The sequence below is a fragment of the Rhodamnia argentea genome, chromosome 5, assembly GCF_020921035.1.
Source record: "Rhodamnia argentea isolate NSW1041297 chromosome 5, ASM2092103v1, whole genome shotgun sequence".
Classification (NCBI taxonomy): Eukaryota; Viridiplantae; Streptophyta; class Magnoliopsida; order Myrtales; family Myrtaceae; genus Rhodamnia; species Rhodamnia argentea.
Genome location: NC_063154.1, coordinates 22351649 through 22372799, shown reverse-complemented (window position 1 = coordinate 22372799; position 21151 = coordinate 22351649). Strand labels below are relative to the sequence as shown.

The 21151-nt window shown below is 36.6% G+C and overlaps 1 protein-coding gene across 1 annotated transcript; it reads right to left on the bottom strand.

Moving 5' to 3' along the window:
* Positions 1-6137: 6137 nt before the first annotated feature.
* LOC125315243 (nucleolin 2-like) lies at positions 6138-18767 on the bottom strand. The gene is made up of 15 exons (XM_048279692.1): positions 18645-18767; positions 14122-14181; positions 13761-13844; positions 9024-9107; positions 8689-8923; positions 8501-8583; positions 8317-8427; positions 8031-8099; positions 7555-7716; positions 7377-7457; positions 7254-7280; positions 7022-7102; positions 6446-6553; positions 6309-6360; positions 6138-6169 (listed from the first exon to the last, which is right to left on the bottom strand). Exons 1-15 carry the CDS (start codon positions 18765-18767, stop codon positions 6138-6140), a joined length of 1392 nt encoding a protein of 463 aa, XP_048135649.1.
* Between the last annotated feature and the right edge of the window lie 2384 nt (positions 18768-21151).

Sequence of the window (21151 nt, the reverse complement as noted above, 5' to 3'; positions counted from 1 at the left end):
AGTTACTTCGGGAAAAAGAATGACTTTTGAAAATAGCAAACAGAATGAAGTCTCACATCTCTCACTTTTTCCTTGTAATTTTCTTGTCATTTTTTCCCCTCTACCTAATAAAAATAAAATAAAAATAAAAAATAATTTAAAAATAATAATAAAAAATTTAGAAAATCCTAAAAAATAGAAAAAACTTAGATTATGCTAGTTTGACCTTATTTTCATAAAGTTGGGCCTAAATTTCATAAATTTCATAGATTTCACTCTCTTACAAAGAATATTGCAGAGGATGAGGACATCCAACATGTATATTGGTAGCCGTGCGTCACAAGATGTTTCTATGTATTTAGAAAATGCAACATTTAAAGAACTTTAAACATTATGTATTAAAATTTGTATTTCATTCATGACATGCTAAAAAATAATGTATTTTAAAGTATTTGAGTGTGCATTGAAAATTAGTCTTTAATTTAGGATGAAATTTTATAAATTTACCGCATAGTTATTTGACTTAAATGAAAAAAAATAGGGAAAGAATCATTTTTTTGAAACATAAATTTTGTGCGATTATCAAACACATTCCGATTTTCTAAAACTCATTCAATAACAAAATCAAAAAATTCATTTGAACCATAATCAGTTTTTCCGAATCGAATGAGAATCGAGAGAATGGCAATGGTTACCATGTAGGCCCTAGGTCTACACCGGTTTGGTACCTATTTAATGCTTTTTATGCCTCCAAGAAGAAAAGTCAACATTTAGACATCGTGTTGCATTAGCATCTTCTGCGGAATCATGTGCATTGGAAGAGAGTTCTAAATGAGCGATTACGATTACGGACTCTGCTCTTTGCGGGATTTGTTTGTGTGAGGGGATTTGACAGAAAAACACGGGTACCCCGTCCAACGATGGCTGGGCTGCACTTTTCGACTAGTAAGACTGCGCATGGTAACCATTCCGTTCCCGAAAAATGATTCCGATTAAAATGACTTTTTTTATTCTGTTCCTAAATGAGTTTTAGAGAATCAAAACTCGGTTGATAACTGCCTAAAATTTTTGTTCTTGGAATAGAAACGCGTTAAATAACTGCACAAAATTTCTATTTCAAAAAACTGGTTCTCTTCCTAATTTTTTTTCATTTAATTCAAACAACTATGTAATTACTTTGTAAAATTTCATCCTAATTAAAGACTAATTTTCAATGTACACTAAAATAATTTAAAATGAAAAAACCATGTTCGGCTAAGCATTCGAGGTGCAAGTGCTTTTCCCCTGTTGATGAAAAGAAAATCTCTGTTTTGTTCATACGTCTCTGTTTGAAAAACCCCTCTGATCGTCGAAACAAATAAAATAAATTTGTGGAGAACACTCTGGAAAACTCCTTTGAGTTGGTTACCCGTGATTTCGCCGTGCTGAACAAAACGAAGAAGCTTTCCATCTGGGATGGCAATTGTAAATCTATGTCATGATCTCTTCCAGAGAGTCTACGGTCTACACAGGCTTAGTAACTATTTAATGCTTTTTACGCCAAGAAAAGTCAACTTTTAGACATCGAGTTGCATTAGCATCTTCCATGGAATCATGTGCATTGGAAGAGAGTTCTAAACGAGCGATAACGGACTCTGCTTTTTGTAGGATTTGTTTGTGTGGGGGGATTTGACAGGAAAACACGGGTAAGAAGGATGATGGTTCGATAATGCACACTGTGCATGGTGCCGGCAAGACCAGATCAATAACCATGTTCGGCGAAGCATTCGAGGAAGAAAGCATGCCTTTCGTAGCCAGATTCCAGGCAACCGCATGAATCGTGGCCAGAAGTTTCGCAAAACATAGATTTTAGGGATTAACAAGGTTATTGCAGCTACTCATTTCGGGCTCGGTTTGAGCCATCATTCATGTCAGTATACAAACCTGGAAGCTTTGAAGTATGGAAGATTTTTCACAGGGCTTTATGCATAAGCGGCGAGACGGTTTAAGCCATGGAATTTCAGCAACAGTGTACACTAGATCAACTCCCTCTTTCCTTAGCAAATTTATCCACCCACTTCTTTCTCTTCCAGATAAGTATTTGCTTTATAAATTACAATTACCTTTTGATATATGATAATCTCGCTGCCCATTGCATTGCCTCCTGGTTACTGATTAAGAAAAGAATTGCAAAGTGATAAAATAATTAGCTAGTGTGATCCACGGTTGATATTCAATTTGGACGTCACGTAATTGACATCGTATTGGACGTCAGGTGATTAGTTTTTCCATTTTCATTTAACTAACATGGAACCGAATTGAAAAAAGCTATAAATAATTAAAGAATAAATAACTTTCGAGATTTTGGTTTTTTGTGACATTATTCAATGGTAATCTATATTTCCACTTCTCAATTTAAATCCATTAAAGTCATTATTATTGGTTGTTTAATCAGTTTCGTGAATAGACCAAACCACATTATCGTTTTTTCTTTAAAATCGCATGTGCTTTGTTGCTTGTCCGTAAAAAAACACGACAAGTCTAACATTGCTTATTACTTCTAGCTTAATACGAGGAAAATTACAAAACAATCATAAACTTATTGCAATTGTGTCAATTCAGTCCTAAACTTTTTTTTTAACCGATTCAGTCATAAACTTTTTACAATTATGCCAATTCAGTTCATTTGACCAATTTTGGCCGGCCGGCGATATAATATTTTAATATTATTTTTTTACTTTTTGGCCGGCAACATGATATTTCAATATTTTTTTTTACTTTTTGGCCGGCTAGTGTCCACGTCAACGCAGCCCGTCAAATTTGAGCAAATGGACTGAATTGGTACAATTTGTAATAGGTTTAAGACTTTTTTTTATAATTGTCCTATCTCAATACCGACCGTCGCAAGAAGAAGAAGAAGAAGAAGAAGAAGAATCATATAGTTCCGGCATTTCCAACATACTGTCAGTATACTAAATCTCTTGTATTGATACATAAAAGCAATTTCAATTTTACTTCGCAATGATAGTCGTTAACCAGAGGAAGACCACTATTCTCTTCGATCGATCGAGAGAGGGGGAAGGGGGGGTGGGTGGGGGTGGGGCGGGCGAGCGATTGCAACAAACAAATTTTGTGTCGTTTCCCTCAATCGCTCCAATCTTAGGAAGCCCTAGTTCATATGTTGCATAAGTTCGACTGTACCATGACGTAGAATCACATCAATCTTCACTCTCACTAGCACATATGGTTGGGCAATGGTGAGGGACTTGCACACACAAGTAGTAGTTATGATTCAAATCGAACATTCTATCGCACAGTATAACTCTCATGGTAATAGAATCACTAACTGTAATCATTGCTTCCCATCTTCTAGATCTTGTTTATATAATTTATGTAAATCTTCACAACGATTTGTTGAATTTGTTAAATCTGACATCGGCATCAAGGTTATTGCACCATTGTGGCTGCGGCGGTGATAGCATTGGTATTGCACTCGAATGCAGGTTATTTGGAACAATTTGGATCATATTATACATAATTATTTCTTTCTAGCCTTAAACAGCCATATAATGATGGGGAACTGAATTTCACATTGAAACGTTTTCACAACTGTAATCATTGCTTCCCATCTTCTAGATCTTGTTTATATAATTTATGTAAATCTTCACAACGATTTGTTGAATTTGTTAAATCTGACATCAGCATCAAGGTGATTGCACCATTGTGGTGCGGCGGTGATAGCATTGGTATTGCACTCGAATGCAGGTTATTTGGAACAATTTGGATCATATTATACATAAATATTTCTTTCTAGCCTTAAAAAGCCATATAATGATGGGGAACTGAATTTCACATTGAAACGTTTTCACAAATACAGTTATGATGAAGCCAAGATTCCTAAATTCATCCCTACGTTGGGAGAGCGTAGTAGGAGCCCATTCACTTGTGCAGATCGCCAAGAGGCAGCTTAAGTCTAAGCCCATCAACATATTCAGCTGGACTCATATTCACCTAAAACTTAAGCTAATTAGCTATGTGCCGATGGCGATACATTAACTGCTCCAAACCACACCAATTATTCAACATGGGACTTTATTCTAACACAACATCCTAGACCTTTTAAAATAGCTCTATAACATGATGATCTATGTTACATAAATCTAGGATGCTAGAGGATTGTTAAGAAAAGTCATATAACACGATAACTTCTATTTACTACATAAATGATATTAGTTTTTATGAAAAAATGCATCATTGAGAAATTATAGCACATCTCTTACAGATTGATGAACTTTATGAAACTGATAAAACAAATGCTATCTAATAAAATAAAAGAACATTGTCATTTAATAACTCAATACGAATGAAAATTTGTTGACCTTGGAGATAACTCTTATCGTTTTGCAATTAGTCTAATCGTGAAAGAGAGTTGAATAGAATAGAGGAACACAACAGAACAGGATGGTTTCATAATTAAATGATGCTAGACTATTATGAAAAGGAACTACATCTATAATGAATTAATGACAACTCATATATGACGAATAAATGATATAAGCGGTCTCTCTTAAAATGACTCGTTGGTTTTACATACAATTGAAATATTAGGAAATCACCCAAAAAAATTTATCAAATGAAAAACCACCATTTCATAATGTCATCAAGGATAGGATATATTGGTAATAGATTGCACAATTTTCTGTATGTTGTAGATAAATATGCCTAAATCCATAATAGTGATAACTCTTATGATTAAATACATAATCAAAGATAAATCTAATGAGGTAATGTTTAATATAATTTATAATCGGTACTGAAGTATCAATAAAAACATGACCATTGTCACAAAGGATCAACAGAACATATTTTACAAAGAAATTGCCATCATAAACTGATAAAAAAAATAAATGCTAGCATATCCACGAAAAAGGTTACCTATGATTTCGGAAAGATTAACAGGACGAAAAATCTTACATTAGTACATATGTGACAAATTTAGCCTAAACCAATTTTTGGATCATCAAAATTTCCAAACTGGTACACACGTGACCAATTTATCATCTATTAGCTTCTATTAAGTTTTATCATTAAATTGTTGACTTTGATGACACATGGTAGTTGATGTGGCAAGTCCACATGGAAATTTATAGGGTTAATGCCACGAAAAAAAATCCAAATTGATAATTTGTGACAAAATTTACCCTGAATTGATACATAAGTGACAAATTTACCCTCCGTCACTTTTAGTAACTCTAATAGTACTCTCGACAAAATGGCTCGATCAAGTATCATTATATGGCCTAATCACTCCCTAATGAGGCATCTCATGAAAGAACATTAAGGGTGTATGTAACTCTTGTGATTTTTACTTGATCTTCTGTCAATACTCCCTCCCTCTTTGAGGTGAGCATAAGCAGTATCTTTTCATAGTTGGAACGCAGTAATTATCAGAATCCCAAACCCCATCCAAATGAGGGTATTGAGCATTTAAGGTTGCAACATTTTTTATAAATCTATGTCGATTAACGAAGCAGTTGGGCCAAGTGTGATGTGCTATGAAGTCTATTTTCCAGATTTCTCTAACATCGCCTTTATATCATTAATACCTGAAGTTTTTTTCCTTTCTGATTAACCACCAAATTACACCAAGGAGAAAAAGCATTTGCTATTAAAGTAAAATCAATGCGACCATTCATCATGGACAACATCCTGAGGTAAAGAACAAAGGCCCTAGCGACAACTAGGACTCATTCAAGCTCATCTTCTCCTCCATTCCCACCGACGACCCCGCAGCCACTCTATTGTCAATTTTTTTCTCTCTATCGTCTCTATCACAATTGCTTTCAATAAAGAGCTTTAACCAGTGCCATTATGAACAAGAAGATTCATCTTAGGCAGCATGCGACAGATATGACTCTATCCTTTAGTCTAAGCATTGGTTAGGACAGATGCATGGCACTTATATGAGCACCATGTACCAAGCTAAAGATAAACAGAACTTTTATTCACTAATGAACTATCAAAATATTCGAGATATCAGGATTGCAATCATAATGGGCGCTCTGGTCTCCAAAATTACAAAATCCTCGGGTCGGTCCGCGTCTGCTACTTCATTGATAAATATAGTATCATTGAAAAACCTGTCCAGTACCACAGTGAGTTTCACTTCCTCCGATGCCTCACTCGTCATCATCGAATGTCGTTTTCTTCCCTGCAACGTCCCCAGAAAACAACTTCCATTAGACAAGAAGCGACAAAGAAACCATAGGAGACAACTCCAGGCCTATTACAAAATTAAACAAACAGAAGACAGATGTAGCGTTGATTTTCAACCGAGTGTGGCAGGTTACCAGCAAAGACAGTCTTTGAGCCCGTACTTTGAGACGTAGCAAGCGTTTTCGGCTGCATTGAGAATTAACATGAGCATATCGATCAATAATCAATAATCTAATATCGTAGCCAACCTGATTAATTGCAAGACACTCACATCATCATCCGAACTGCTGTCTGACTCATCTTCAGAATTGCTCTTGCCTGATTCTTTTTTTGATACATTGTTAGCTGGTTTTTCAACACTATTCTTACCGACAACTTCCTGCTTCAAGCACAAAATAAAGTTATTTGCGCAAGAATGAACTCAAACAATTGACATATAATGCCACGGTAAGATTGACAAAGGACAAAGAGAAAAGACTCTTCCTCTAATTCACTAGGAGAGGAACCATCGCTCGATTCTACTATCATTTTAAGAACTGCAGAAATTGATTTCATAGCAATTTCATCCTGCGTGCAACGAGCTAAATTTCAAATCAGGAGAAGAAAGAAAACCAGCTTATTGCTCGTCTTCTGTTCTCAAGAATATAATTATTAGCACATATACCTCATCAGAATCGGAGTCACTTTCTTCAGATTTTACTATCGTTTTGGGAACTTTAGAAATTGGTTTCTTAGCACTTTCATCATGTGTGCAAGGAACTAAATGTCATATCGGGAGAAGAAAGAAAACCAAGCCAGCTTATTGCTTGTCTTCTGTTTTCAAGAATAGAATTATTAGCACATAGACCTCATTAGAACTGGAATCACTTTCTTCAGAATCTACTATCATTTTAGGAACTGCAGAAATTGATTTCTTACCAATTTCATCCTGTGTGCAAGGAACTAAATGTCAAATCAGGGGAAGCAAGAAAACCAACTTATTGCTCATCTTCTGTTCTCAAAAATAGAATTATTAGCTCATATACCTCATCAGAATCGAAGTCACTTTCTTCAAATTAAACTATCACTTTAGGAAGTACAGAAACTGGTTTCTCAGCACTTTCATCCTATGCGTAAGAGCTAAATATCAAATCAGGAGAAGAAAGATAACCAGCTTATTCCTCGTCTTCTGTTTTCAAGAATAGAATTACTAGCACATGTACCTCACCAGAATCGGAGTCACTTTCTTCAGAATCTACTATTATTATAGGAACTGCAGAAATTGGTTTCTCAGCACTTTCATCCTGTGTGGAAGAAACTAAATGTCAAATTATGAGAAGAAAGAAAACCAGCTCATTGCTCGTCTTCTGCTTTCAAGAATAGAATTACTAGCACATATACCTCATCAGAATGGGAGTCATTTTCTTCAGAATCTACTAGCATTTTGGGAACTACAGAAATTGGTTTCTTTCCACTTTCATCGCTAGATTCATCTTTCTTGGGAGCCGTCTTAGATGCCATGGCTGGTGCCTTTGTGTCTTGAGAAGTAACATTCGCAGATTCCTGTAAAGAGGTGGCCCATATTCTTACAACAGCTCAAAAACACAATCTCCAGCAAAGAGAACTAGTGATCTAATAATCCATCTGCAATATGATTCTGAGCATCAAAAAACGTATTGTTGGCACAAATCCCAGAATAAAATAGCTGGCTAAAAGTTCAATACAACTACAAAGTATCTAGTATCTTTCCTCATTGGTACTATCGGTGGATTCATGCTTCTTCGGAGGAGTGACCAAACCATAATCAAAACACACGACAAATAGTTCGATTTCAATAAAATTGGGATATTAGAGCAATCAGTACTAGCTGTCCTCACAGATTCGTTGTCCGAAGGGCTATCGGATTCTGATTCATCAATTGATGATTCCTTTGCAACAGCTTCCATCTGTTGTGTTGTTAACAAAAACGTCACAGGTTATGCAGAAAGAATTGACGAAACTCTACGTCTACTGACTTCATCGTCATCGGATTCATCATCCGAACACGCGGAACAATAAGAATTGATGGAAGACTGGCCCTTGTTGGCCATATTTAGACGGCAATGGCGGCTTATTCGGAGGAACGGGACGTTACTTAAAAGAAAAAAAAAGTGAAAATCATACTTTCTTTTCTTCTTCCGAATATGAATCTGAGGAATAATCCTCTGAACTACTAGTTTCTTCCTTCTTTGTCAGAGGTTTCCGCATTTCAACTTTCAGCTTCTTTTCAACAGCCTAGCGCAAACAAAGACGAATAGTTCAAATCACCAAACACAACGGTTGCTCGGCACAAAAAAATGTAACACACCTTCTCCTCCTCTTCCACAGAATCAGAGTCATCTCTCTTCTGCTTCTTTGAATTCACCAGCACTTCTTCAGTTCCTCTTTGACCTAATGCAACGAACGCCAAAAAGCATGACATTGCAAAGTTTGCAAGTAAAACTCGAACGAGGAGGCACATAAAACCTGACTACTATTTCATGCACATACACAAACAGAGCACGCGAGAGCGAAAGTGTGACGCATTGACACAGGCAAACGGAGGAATCAGACGATCAATAAACTTCCAAAACGGATAGAAGAACCAAATGCGCCTTCCCCAGAGCACACAACACAGAACAGCGAGATCAAACCTGCCTAAGAGCTTTCTACTAAGTTTAACGTCAGGACTAATGAAGCGGTTACCTTCCTTGGCAGACTCCGACGCCGGCACCGCACCAGGATCTGCAACCTAAAAACAGACGGACGAAACATCAAAAGTTCGGCCGATAAGACTGCCGGGGCGAACTTGACAGAGAAACCGATGCTAAGTCAACGGGACGATAGAGTACCATGGGGGCAGATTTGTTGCTCGACTTGCCGTCGGTGGAGAACAGAGTAAGTACAGAGGACTTCGAAATGGAAGACTGGCTGAGCTGTCCCAGAATTACGTGAACTGAGTCCGTTGAGAGGAGAAGTAGTCGGGAAGGTTTGAGTCACGTTCAAAAGGACTCGGAGTCAAGATTTTCCAAAGATCACGGGAAAATTTCAAATACTGATATGGATTGAATCTTATTTCAAATAAGGCCCGAAATGTCATCGTTACTGTTATTTTAAAGAAAGACAATTTTATCCTTTACTTTTTTTAAATTTTTTCCTTTTCTTTATTTTTTTTTCCTTTTTTTTTCCTCTCACCTCGAGCAAAGGTAGTCCTCATTTGGGTTGGACGGGCAAGGACAACCTCGCCAGATATGACGAGGGCCGCCCGAGAAGGGAAGAGGAAAAAAAAAAAAAAAAAAAAAAAAAATAAATGACGAAATTGCCCTTAATTAGGCCCTTCTTTGATTTATTTGAGAAAATAATAGCACTTCAAGTTTTTATTTAAAAAATTTTCAAGATTTTTAAAGATGTTCAATTCGATTTTTGGTTACGGATTTGCAAAGGTTTTTTAAATTGTTTTAAAAGATTTCAAATCCTATTTCAAGTTGCAACAAATATATGATACGATATTTTTACAAGTCACTGATATGTAGAGAATTTCAAATGTTCCTTATCCAGTTATTTATTATATCTCAATTCGAAATTCAGACAAATAAACAGAGTCTTAATTGTAGAAAAGAGAAATATTCTTGTTAGGATTTTGGCGAATCCCTCATGGGGCTTTACTGTTCACTAGAAGCTTGTATGGGAATTCATAGAATTCTTTACGAAAATTACGAGATTGAAATCCTCGTTAGATCATAGTTTGTTTTACAATAGGATGTTTTCAAACAATTTCGAGATTTTCAAGGTAGAATTAACGGAATTTCTTTTAACCCCAGATAATTCTAAAGATGAAGTGTGAATTCTTCTTTCTCCTTGATAGTGGAGAGTTCAGGACTCGTTATTGATCAATGAATTAAGAGCAATGCCAGCGGCCTACATGTACTCAGCAATAATTAATGTGCGACAAAAGCTCACTTCCACGTTGAGAGATTATTTACACACACTTTCAATAAGAATTAATAACAAGTACTAGAGTAAGAACAATACGCATAAGATACAAAGAATGAAAACAAATAAAAAAGACAAACGAAAATGACAACAAAAAATAAAATAACAGGAAACGGGTGGTGATTAAAAAAAAAAACCTTCTTGTAGGTAAATTCATTATCCATTTTTTCGTCCAACTTTGTGATTACATTTGATGAGCACGATTAATTTCCTCCAACAATATAAATTCATGGATCGAAATTATTTCGAGCAAACAAATAAATTGTACACTTTCGAGGAAACTGTGCGCTTATTTTACTTTGCTGGTGATCTTATTCCAAATGCACACGGAATTTTTTTAAAAAAAAATTGGAAAGTGAAGATAGAAAAATAGCCATCAAAAGAGAAAATTGTTAAAAAAAATCTAACATTGTTGTAGGCAATCAATTCAGTTTTAAATCTTTAAATTGTGCTAATTTATTTTTAAACTTTCAATCATTTGTCAATATAGTGCTTCCGACTAATTTTGGTCGAAAATCGATGACATGAATATTGAGCGTCCTATATAATATGGCAAGAGCTAAAGTATACAATTTTTGCAAATTTTAATTTTTTTTTTGAATATTTTTCCTTTTCTTCTTTCAATGTTAAGGACCGACGGGGGGCCACTTGACACTATTGGAGGCTTGGCGACCCCCTCTAGCCATGCCACGTAGGACAACCGACATCCAAGTCATCAATTTCTAGATCAAAATTGATTGGAGGACTACATTGACAAATCATCAATATGTTAATGGCTAAATTGGCCTCCGTATTATTTCCAAAAAAAAAAAAAATTGGCCTCCGTAAGGTTTACGATTTTTTTTGGACAATTGTCATAAGATCAAAGTGAGTTTTTTTTCAGCAAATTAAATGAAAATGTCGAAAGAAAAACTACTAAAAATCCGTGTGGATTCTTTAATGTAGGAAATATCTACAGAGATTGAATGAGGAATTCTCTTCCGCATCACATGTGTATAGATTTGTACAAAAAACGAATTACTTTGTAGTTATGCATTGGCAATTTATAGAACTATACATTGGTGATCAGTTGAATGAAAAAAGTATGAAGCTATATAGTAGTAAAAATCTCGTCCACATTTTGCAAGGGAAAGAACGTCCACATCTATATGTCACGGGATCTGATTTTACTCTGGTGGAAGAATGTGATAACTTCCACATGTATTGAGCTATTTATTAACATCAAATGAAAGTATTTCTCTCATCTTTATGTCGCGATTCTTCCCTAGGAATTACTTAAACCAACTTGGATCAGACGTTCAATTTCAGTTTCAATTTTATAAGTTCAATGCATCAAATTGCCCTTTGCTTTTTTTACTATTCTTTTGCATAGTCCTTCCTTTAATACCAAATGACATGGCAAAAGGAAAATTGTCCAAAAAATATTAAATATATTGTACTTTTGTCAATTGAGTCCCAAATGACATGGCGATTGGTGAACGACAGCAAACGACCAACGACAGGAGAACGGAGAACGGGAATGGGGGGACGGAGATTGACAGACCAGAAACCGGTGGTGGTAAATGGCAGCCGGCAAATGGCAAGCGGCAAACAGCAATAGTGGGCCGGCAATCGACCATCGAGACTTGAGAGAAGCGAACGGCGGTGGATGGTGACCTGCGGCGAGAACGCGAGAGAGAATGACATTGCATGCGAGAGAGAGGAAGTGAGCAGTGAAAAAAAATTCTTATTTCAATTTTTGTTCAAGAAATAGAAAAGTAGAAAATTTATTTTTCTTGCATTACCAATCGGTTTTTTGTTTCGAACCTGTTTCTCGAAACTGAAAATTAGAAAAATGAGAAAATAGAACCTACTCTAAATCTGACCGGACCGGACCGGTTTTTGAGTGATTCCTTTCAGTGTAATCGGTAAAACATACGAAGAGAAAGTTAAAATATAAGAGAAATCGTTATAAACACAGATAATGACAGATCCACACATCCCCATCAAATCTTTTTTTTGCTTGCTCCAGTAGAGACTTAAAGATGTTTACCGGATTGGAAAGATAGATATGGTGTGAAGTTTTTTCATGGAAAATTTCAAAGAGATAAGATCTGACGGCTGGGAATGAATCTTACGTTCCCGAGACTCGGTCATACGTGAGTGTTATGAGAGTACAACAATAAAGAAGATTTCTCACTCCGCTGCGGGAAACACTCTCTTTCTCCCTCTCTTCTCTTTGGAAGGATGTCGGTCTTCTTCGCAGCGATAAGGCTCGTCAGGTGAGTCTTCCTGCTCGCCGATGGCGACGTCTGATTCTGTCGTTTTCTTCGTTTTCCTGTCGTTCCGGTTTGAAAAAAACAAATAATGATCAGTTCTTTTTAGGGTTTTGTTAAACCCTACCCTCTATTCAGTGTGTTGCCTTGATGGTTCGCCCCTAAATCCGAAGATTTCAAAATAAGCGTTAATTTATAGAAACCAGCGATTTCAATCATTAGGAACGAAGTCTTATTTTGAGAGTATTTTTTTCTTAGCCGCTCCCACAAGTCCAACTTTGTTGTGAATCTTTTGCTGTTAAAATTCAGAATGAAGCTAAAGTTTAGATTTTGGGCTTTATTTCTTGCTCTGAAACGTAATATTTGCAAAATGCGTGTGCAAACTTGTTCTGCCCTACCTATGATGTGCCTTTGGTTTCTGAACTTACACGGTTAAGCATTTAGTTTTGGGAGCTTGATTTTGACTTTATGTTTGATCTTTCCTACTTCACAGTCTGAGAAACGGAGTTGAGAAACCACCAGTTTCACCCGATGGGGGGAAGACCACGGTTATAAGAACATATGCGAGGAGAAAAAGAGTTGAGAAACCACCTGTTATAACCGTGGTCCTCGAATTTGTTTCCGTTTCTTTCTGGGCTATTCTTCGATGCCTGAAACCTCCGTTTCTTTCTGCGACCTTCTTCAATGGCTGAAACTGGTGGTTTCAGGCATCGAAGGACATCGCAGAAAGAAATGGACTCCGAGGTCGATGGGGGAAGACCACGGGCAAGAGAAAATATGCGAGGAGAAAAGGGATTGAGGAACCACCAGCCTTACACATTGATGTAAAAGTGACTGATCCGTTGGGTTGGCTGGTGCAACCGTGTTCGATAAACCCTAATCTGTAAACTTATTGGATTCTTCTTTTCTCGCAGGGCCTCATGTGATTGTCGAACAATTGGAGCACCTAGATATCAGTAGAGAACAAGTGCATTGTGCTCATGATTGGTCATTTCATGCATATCATCTTATGAAATGACAAATCATTAGCACAGTACACTTGTTCTTTATAAGAGGGACGGAACCATCTAGCGGAGCTCGATCAGAGAACTTTGAAAGGATGCTATTTTCTAATTTGGTGCACGGTACCTACTCTAGATTGAATTTATGACAATCAGTTAAGTTACAAAATCTTTGCATGCACGTTAACAATTGGAAGGGTATGATCATATTATCCAGTTTCAGATGTTCTTTTTTCCCTTTTTTTGGCCACTACAGATGATGTGTTCCCTTACAATACTCATGGCAGTTGAGAGTGATCAACAGTGAATGCAATGGAAAGAAACATAGCCAGCCAAATACATTGCCTCTGTCATTACCACTGGCAAAAGGGGAACCAAGAAGAACAGCAACAAGAAACAAGACCCGGAGCAAGTAACTGTCAACCTATCATAGAGGAACCCGCAACCAGAGAGCCAGAATGCCCTCGGAATGCAGAAAATGGCAAATCTGGAAGCTTTGAAGTATTGAAGATTTTTCACAGGACTTTATGCAAAAGCGGAGAGACGGTTTTAAGCCATGGAATTTCAGCAACAGTGTACACTAGATCAACCCTCTCTTTCCTTAGGCAACTGCCAAATTTATCCACTCACTTCTTTCTCTTCCAGATAAGAAAAATAGGTCTCATCCTATACTAAGTATTCGCTTTATAAATTACAATTACCTTTTGATGTATAACAATGTCGCTGCCCACGCACAAGAAGATGAGAATGGCTGCCACTGCCTTCAGATTTTGAAGTTCCAATTCATAATCCTTTGTTTGAGACAGATTTTAATCTTTCTTTTGTTTGTTTCTTCGGTGTTCATTCATTAGGTCACCGCTCTTCGTGCCTCTCTTTTAAGCCCATAAAATCACCACCGCCTTTGCTACAAAGAAGGGATTATCCATCCTCAATCATTGAAGATTAAATGCAATGGGATGCGATGGAGGATGTCAAAACGTAACTTTAACATTCTGTTGATGGGCCGAATTCAAGAGCCAAAATTTTAGTGACAGCAACTTTATATCACAAAGAGGGAGAGAAAAGATAACTTCTGCGCGATTATTCAATATTTTGAAATGGCGGGAACTGCAAAAGATACCATTCAAATTATGTAAATCTTTTTCTCCGAAATCGAAAAACGAGTTAGTAAAAGGTAATGTCCTCTAAGACAAGACAGATAATAGAATGATTTTATAGTGAAGCCGCAATTTTTCAGTGACCTTTAATGAAATGGATTGTAATCCAATCTGCTTAGTTTTGATGGGCAGAAGAGACGAAAATTGGCTTGAGATCCAACTTCAACTCTTTGGGCTACGGTATTTCTTGCATTCTCTTAGGCCCTATGTGCCCCCAAACATGGTAAAACCGACCTTGATTAGTTGAATATTTTAGGGGGCTAACAGGCCAAATTCTTTGTGGTGTCCATGCAAATGATGTTGAATTTTTTTTTTTCGAGCCTAGTTGGGTAAACCTATCTAAATAGTGCTTGCGCTTGCCTCCTCTTGATTGAAGTACCAAGATGATGATTCAACCAAATTGCTAAGTTGAAAGTACATCACCCCGCATTGACAAACTCAAAAGGGTAAATGGCAAAATCATAGGCACCACACACGTATCATGACAATTTGCTTGGATTCAACTCATGTCGAGAGAATTTTAATTAGGTGAGTAATGTTTCGTACCTCTAATTTGATTCCATGTATTCCCAAAGATGCGTCTTTAAATGAGAGCAATCGTGACACATGCCGTCGGTGTAAAAGGGTTCTTCTATGAGCGGCTTTTTTTGCCTTGATCTAATGATTACCGAGAAAGCAATTTAAAGTTGTTAGCACGAAGTGTTTAAACAAGTAATGTATTTTACACTTATCATAAAATAATACATCCTTTTGGCAGTTTGTCATAATGAATGAAATCCAAACAAGCTAGACCGTCCTTCCTCATTTTAGCCACGGTGAGGGCCGCATGACCCTGTTGTGACTCGCTAGGGGTTGCACAATTTGCATAACCAAAAATTAGGATAAGCACAAAAATTAAACGTTCTTGGCCTCCATAGCTAGCTATATAAGAGGACCATTGGTGATAACACCGCATAATTATGCTTTATTGTGCTTTCCAACACAATGCACTACAATTTATCTATACGAGCAAGAAAATTAGTAACTAAGGGTAAACAAAAATTAATTAAGTGCTTGAGTTACTTGAAAAAGGGAAACGGAAGAAGTCAAATTGAGCCATCATTCCATTAAGCAGAAAATAATGTACATAACGTGGATAAATCAAACCATATTAGTGGCTAAGGCGAACAACACCAAGGCTTCGCAAGGGACAGTTGGGCATTTTCATTAGTAAATGCAAAACAAGATAACCGGTTCTAAGTGTTGGAGTTGGCGAATACTTCGGGTACCCTTGTTTCTCATATCGGGGACGTCCACATGAGCTTAGGGAAATTGAAATATGATTCGACGACATGTAACCCTTGCGCATGAAATGTCGGGGTTTGAGGGCAGCGCCCCCGAAACGGGAGTCCCGCTGCTCGGTCAATAGGTAGGAGTTCGGAGGCAGCGCCCCCAAAACAACAACGAGTTTGGGCTTGTGTTTAAGTTCGCCCGTTTGTTGTGGGATTAAAGGGATTTTGATAGGTTTAGATTTTGGACCCATTTTTAGGTCATATACATATTGTGCTCATATGAGAGATCATTGTAACGAGTCGTGCGATCGTAAACCTAAATCATAGTGAAATTTATTTGCAAGACGTAGCCCTATTCTAGGGTGACCTTTAGTAAAACTATGCTTCGTCTATTTTCTCTTCTATCATCTATATGATTGTTCCGAATCTGTTTGCGATACATCCCAGTACTAAGGTTAAGGGAAACCAATTATAATCAAAGAAAAGATTAAAAAAAAAACAAAAGAAAGATTATTATGGTCATCATTGCCATCTTCATCATAATATTTTCATTGCTATTTTTTTCATCGTGTAGTTCTTTTCCTAGAATTAAAATGATGTAATGATCGAATAAAGAATATATTGATGTGTAACAAAAACAAAATAACAACAACGATGATGATAATATAACATTAATAAGTGGTCCGGAGACACTATTTAGCATACTTTATTTTGAATATTTCATAATTAATTCATCGGTAGCATAAAGTTTCCTTAATTAGTTTCTCAACGACTGCCCCCGGCCCCGAGGCACTCTTTGACAAAATTGTAATATTAAGTATAACGATGACGACAATAAAACTAACTATAGAGAATTTTGTGATATTCATTTTAGCCATTTCCACTTTATTTTAGCGCATTCACGGGCAAAAGAGTAACTTGAATAAAAATACAGAGGAAATGACAATTTCACCCTTGCAAAAGCACATGTTGGCTTGCTTAGCCTCTATCTTTTAGATAATAACAAAGTTTTAGATAACTAAATTTAGTTGAATCAATTTCTCAAATTTGTGAAATTACTTTATCAATACTTTATTGCCAAAACCCCTTCCAATTGTGTTTCATGAACCCTATTTATGTAAATATACTTGCGGCATTTAATTTGAAGATAACTCGGACCTATCAGAAACCGAGTTTATATGGATTTCATACAATCAGTTGGATTCCTTCAAAATGAAGAGAAATAGAAGATTGCTTCATCTGATTACAAAAAAGGCATGAAAGGATAAGGTAAATTGGAACAGAATGAACAGAAAATAAGGATGGGAATATGCATTATAATCTACATCACATCTAATTGGCAACTAGAAGCAGTGTGGGAAAGTTATCGGAGGATGTAATGGACGGAGGAGGGACTATGCTCGACATGTAGATGCTTCAATTTTGTAAATCTTTCTGGGGATAACTCGCAAATACTTTGCTCTTTTCTGTTCAATCCGTCAAAATACAGATTTGCCTATTTTGTTCAGCTTAGTTCGTACAAATTCTTTTTTAAGAATATCATCAATTGTATTCAACTTGATTTTCAATGCCCTCAATTTTTTTGTACTCGCTTGACAAGCGCCACGTACTACCTATTTGGATTCTCCACTAGGTTAATTTGAGTAGTTTTAAATCCTCCTGTCATCCAGTTTGCCGATCCTCGAGAGCAAAACTGTAAAACAACACCTAATCCCAAAGCAATAAATACGCAACCTTCTTTAAAAATCCACATACCAAATTAGTAGTTTTGTTATTATCATTTTCGAGAACACGTGATTTTCAAACTTTTAACTTGTCCCCTTGAGCTGAAAGTTAAAGATTCAGCAATTAATACTATTAAGCTGGTTAGATAACTCTTATTAATTCAAACTAAAAGATTCAAGGAAAATGATAAGCCGACGGCGCAGTTACTCTTCTCGGCATCCACATATTTCCCAAGGAAACCGGACGACTTGCTTGTCCGGTCTCCTTAGGATATCGAGATGGGGCCCACTCAGTGAAAATGTATTGGGTACTTGATGACCAAGAAGAAGAAATAAATTTCCCTCTCCTTTTTCATTCCAACAACGCCAACGGACTCAGAAAGTCAAAAACATGGCTTCCTTCCCTTCTTGATCTCCCAACTCAAGAATTGTATTCAAGTAATCCCTAAATAAATCCCTGTGTACTCCGTCAATATAAATTCTTCAATTCGAACTATATCCATAATAACTAGATAAAAGTCAATGCATACGAAATTATAATTTTTTTAATTAACAAATCAATGAGTGTTTTCCAAATACTTATTCAGAATATCGTGTTCTTGTTAAATGTGAAAGGCAAGGAATTAACAAGCAATAAAAGGAGGAAAAAACGAAAAAGGGTAGTTCACTCACTGACTTAGCTCTTCTTGGACAAGGGTCAATCCTTTCCTTTCCCTAATCCTCCTCCTTAAATCTTTCAGAACATAACCCTAGGAAACTAGCGAAGCCAAATAATCCAATCCTCCGTCACCATGTCGCGTTGATGTGGCATAAATTTGTTGATTCTATCCACTTGTTTATTGACCCGTGTACACTAATATGGAATTAAAATCAAACAAAGACGACTTGTTCGGACAGATCGGCAGCCATGGAAGCTTGCTTCCTTGTCTAGAGAGATAGCTTCTTTGCTTCAATGTCCAGAGAGAGATCTATTCATCCATGGCCGTCACTATCGTCACTTGTCAAGCTGAGGCACCCTTTCGTCCGGGCTTGCTAGAACTGTCGACCAGCAGCCTCGTGAGCACAAATATACCTGAACACGAGCCGACGCATCCCCGACTTGAGCAGGCGCAAGCACACCTTCGAGGTCCTCCTCTTCATCTGTTTCATTGACTCGAGCACGAGCCAACGCATCTGATCGGAAGATGTTTTTCATGCTCAAGTCAAGGAAACAGATGAAAAGGAGGATCGCGTTGAATGTCAAAGTCGAGGGGTTCCCTCAGAACTTCCTCTTGGCAAAATCATCATGATCATCACCCCATCTCATAAACTCTTTTAATGAAGCGAAGGGGAAAGCTTGTTCACTTGAATTTTGAGGTTAATAGGTCGGGGCGACTCTTTGCTTAAATTGATGATTGCTTCAGAGGCGGGTGAAGTAGGAAAGCAATGTAATGTTGGTCGAGAATAAAGGACGGGTGTGGGAGACTCTCGGTCGGTTGTCATACATTTATCAGCTCCGCAACCACCCTCATTCAAATCCTCATTTCTCCTTTAATCTCTCCTTTTTCTTTGTCGTAGATTACTTAACAACTTAATGTGTATTAAATAGATTAACTAAATATGCATGCCAAAATAAACAGGTAATTTTTTATTTTTTTAATTTATTTTATTAGGTTAATATCACAAAAAATCTCAAATTCGTACATCCGTAACAAATTTATCTCAAACTATTTTTTTGACAATGCAAAATCCCAAGCTGACACACCTATGACAAAGTACCCAAACCGGTACACTTATAATAGATTTACCCCAAATTATTTTTTTGACCACCGAAAATTCTAGACTAGTGCACATGGAATAAACTTACCCAAACCACTTTTTTTACCAAAAAAAAAAAAATTCCAAAGTGACATATTTGTGACAAATTTACCTTTCATTAGTTTTTGTTAAATTATATCATCAAATTACTGAGTTGAATAACACGTAACAATTGACGGGGATGCTGATTTGAGGTTTCCTCAGTTTGAAGATGAGGATATGGGGGTGCAAGTTGCCCGTTATCCGGATAACGAAAAATGCTATTCCCGGGTAGAGCAGGTCCACCGGTGGCTTAGGAAGACCTTGGGATAGGTGTTGTGAATAGATCAATGTCGCGGTTGAGAGGAAGTAGCCGAGGGAGATGACCACCATGGAGTCCACACGCATCCGTCCACTAAACTTTGTGAGTGCACAACACGAAAATGTTCAGGTTGAAATGAACTTGTGCGAGAAATTATAGGAGCGAAACAGAAGCTTAGGCCAGCTTAGTTCTGGCCCGTTCTATTTTCATTTGAGAACTGAAAATAGTTGTCCTGAAAATGCATTTTGTGACGTTTCAAGAAGGTTTTTCATATCGGAATTAAAGCTGCAAACTGCATATTACTAACACAATTTCATGTCTTACAGTTTCGAGCAAGGAGGAGGGGATTGGATTATGACATAGCTCAAAAGTTTCTTGTGCCAAATATATGATTAAGAAGGAAGCGTTTCAAGGATTTCTCGAGGCATTGTATGCTTAACGAGTATTCCTATAATAAATTTACCGTTTTGAATATATTTAGCCCTTTTTACCACCTCGATTTTTTTTTTCCAAATTGCCATAGCAGCCTCACCTTTTTCAGTTAACTAAATAGACCGACACTTCTATTAAGAAATAGCTTCAACCAAAATTCTATAAGGATAAAGTTAATGTGGCTAATTCTTTTTTATTTTCTCTTTGGAATCGGTTTTCCCGGAAAGACAACAATTCCCGTTCCCTATTTCATTAAATTGCCGTTATGGTGTTCTTAGTAATCAAATTTGGAGTGCCTTTATTAGCACTTGTAAGGCGAGTAGATGAGATGTTTTTTTAATCTCCTTTTGCTCAATCTAGACAACCAAATATGTACTTTCTATGACCAAAAAAGAAAATTTTGACTAGCTGGCATTTCAAGTTCATGTGTCGTAATCAGGTTTTGCGATTGCGTCATTAGAAAACACCATTCTTTGTTAATTACGATTTAAAATCAATGTACATTAAGGCTTCAATCGTTTTGCAAAAAATGAGTTGCTTCCGATTTTCCAATAAGTTATTTTATGAGAAAATGATAATATTTTCCGATGTCTGATTGAAACCTAAGATTGAACTGGAAAATATTTTCTGTAGTTCACTACTGAAAATGGAATTTGATTTTCCTTCGTGGTGATCCATTTAATATTTAACATTTTAATTTTAATTTTTGAATTTAATAGATTCCGAATTCTTATTTTTTTGGGTCTTCTCTTCTTCTTTTTCCCCTTCTTCTTCTTACACGGCGATGGCCGGCAACCGGCAAAGAAAGAAAAAAGGAAAAAGGATAAAAAATTTAGAAAATATTCAAATACTAGAATAATAAAAATTAGGAATTTTTTTAAATAATTAAAAAAATGAATGTCAAGGAGTGGAGGAAGGAACGACAATTTCTCCACTTTTGAATGTGTTCTTCCATGGGTGGAAAATATTTTCCTTAACTTAGTTATTTTTTGTGAACCAAATGCTAGAAAATCCGAAAAATCCGAAAAACATTTCCTGGAAGTTGTTTT

What these genes read in the sequence shown, in the direction of transcription:
- LOC125315243 (XM_048279692.1), bottom strand. Translation starts at nt 18,767, where the DNA reads ATGAAAAACATCTTCCGATCAGATGCGTTGGCTCGTGCTCGAGTCAAT. An exon ending in ATGACTCCCATTCTGATGAG is followed by an intron (nt 7,458 to 7,554) that starts GTATATGTGCTA and finishes TCTTCCACACAG; the next exon opens with GATGAAAGTGCTGAGAAACC. An exon ending in GTGCTGAGAAACCAGTTTCT is followed by an intron (nt 7,103 to 7,253) that starts GTACTTCCTAAA and finishes CCTTGCACACAG; the next exon opens with GATGAAATTGGTAAGAAATC.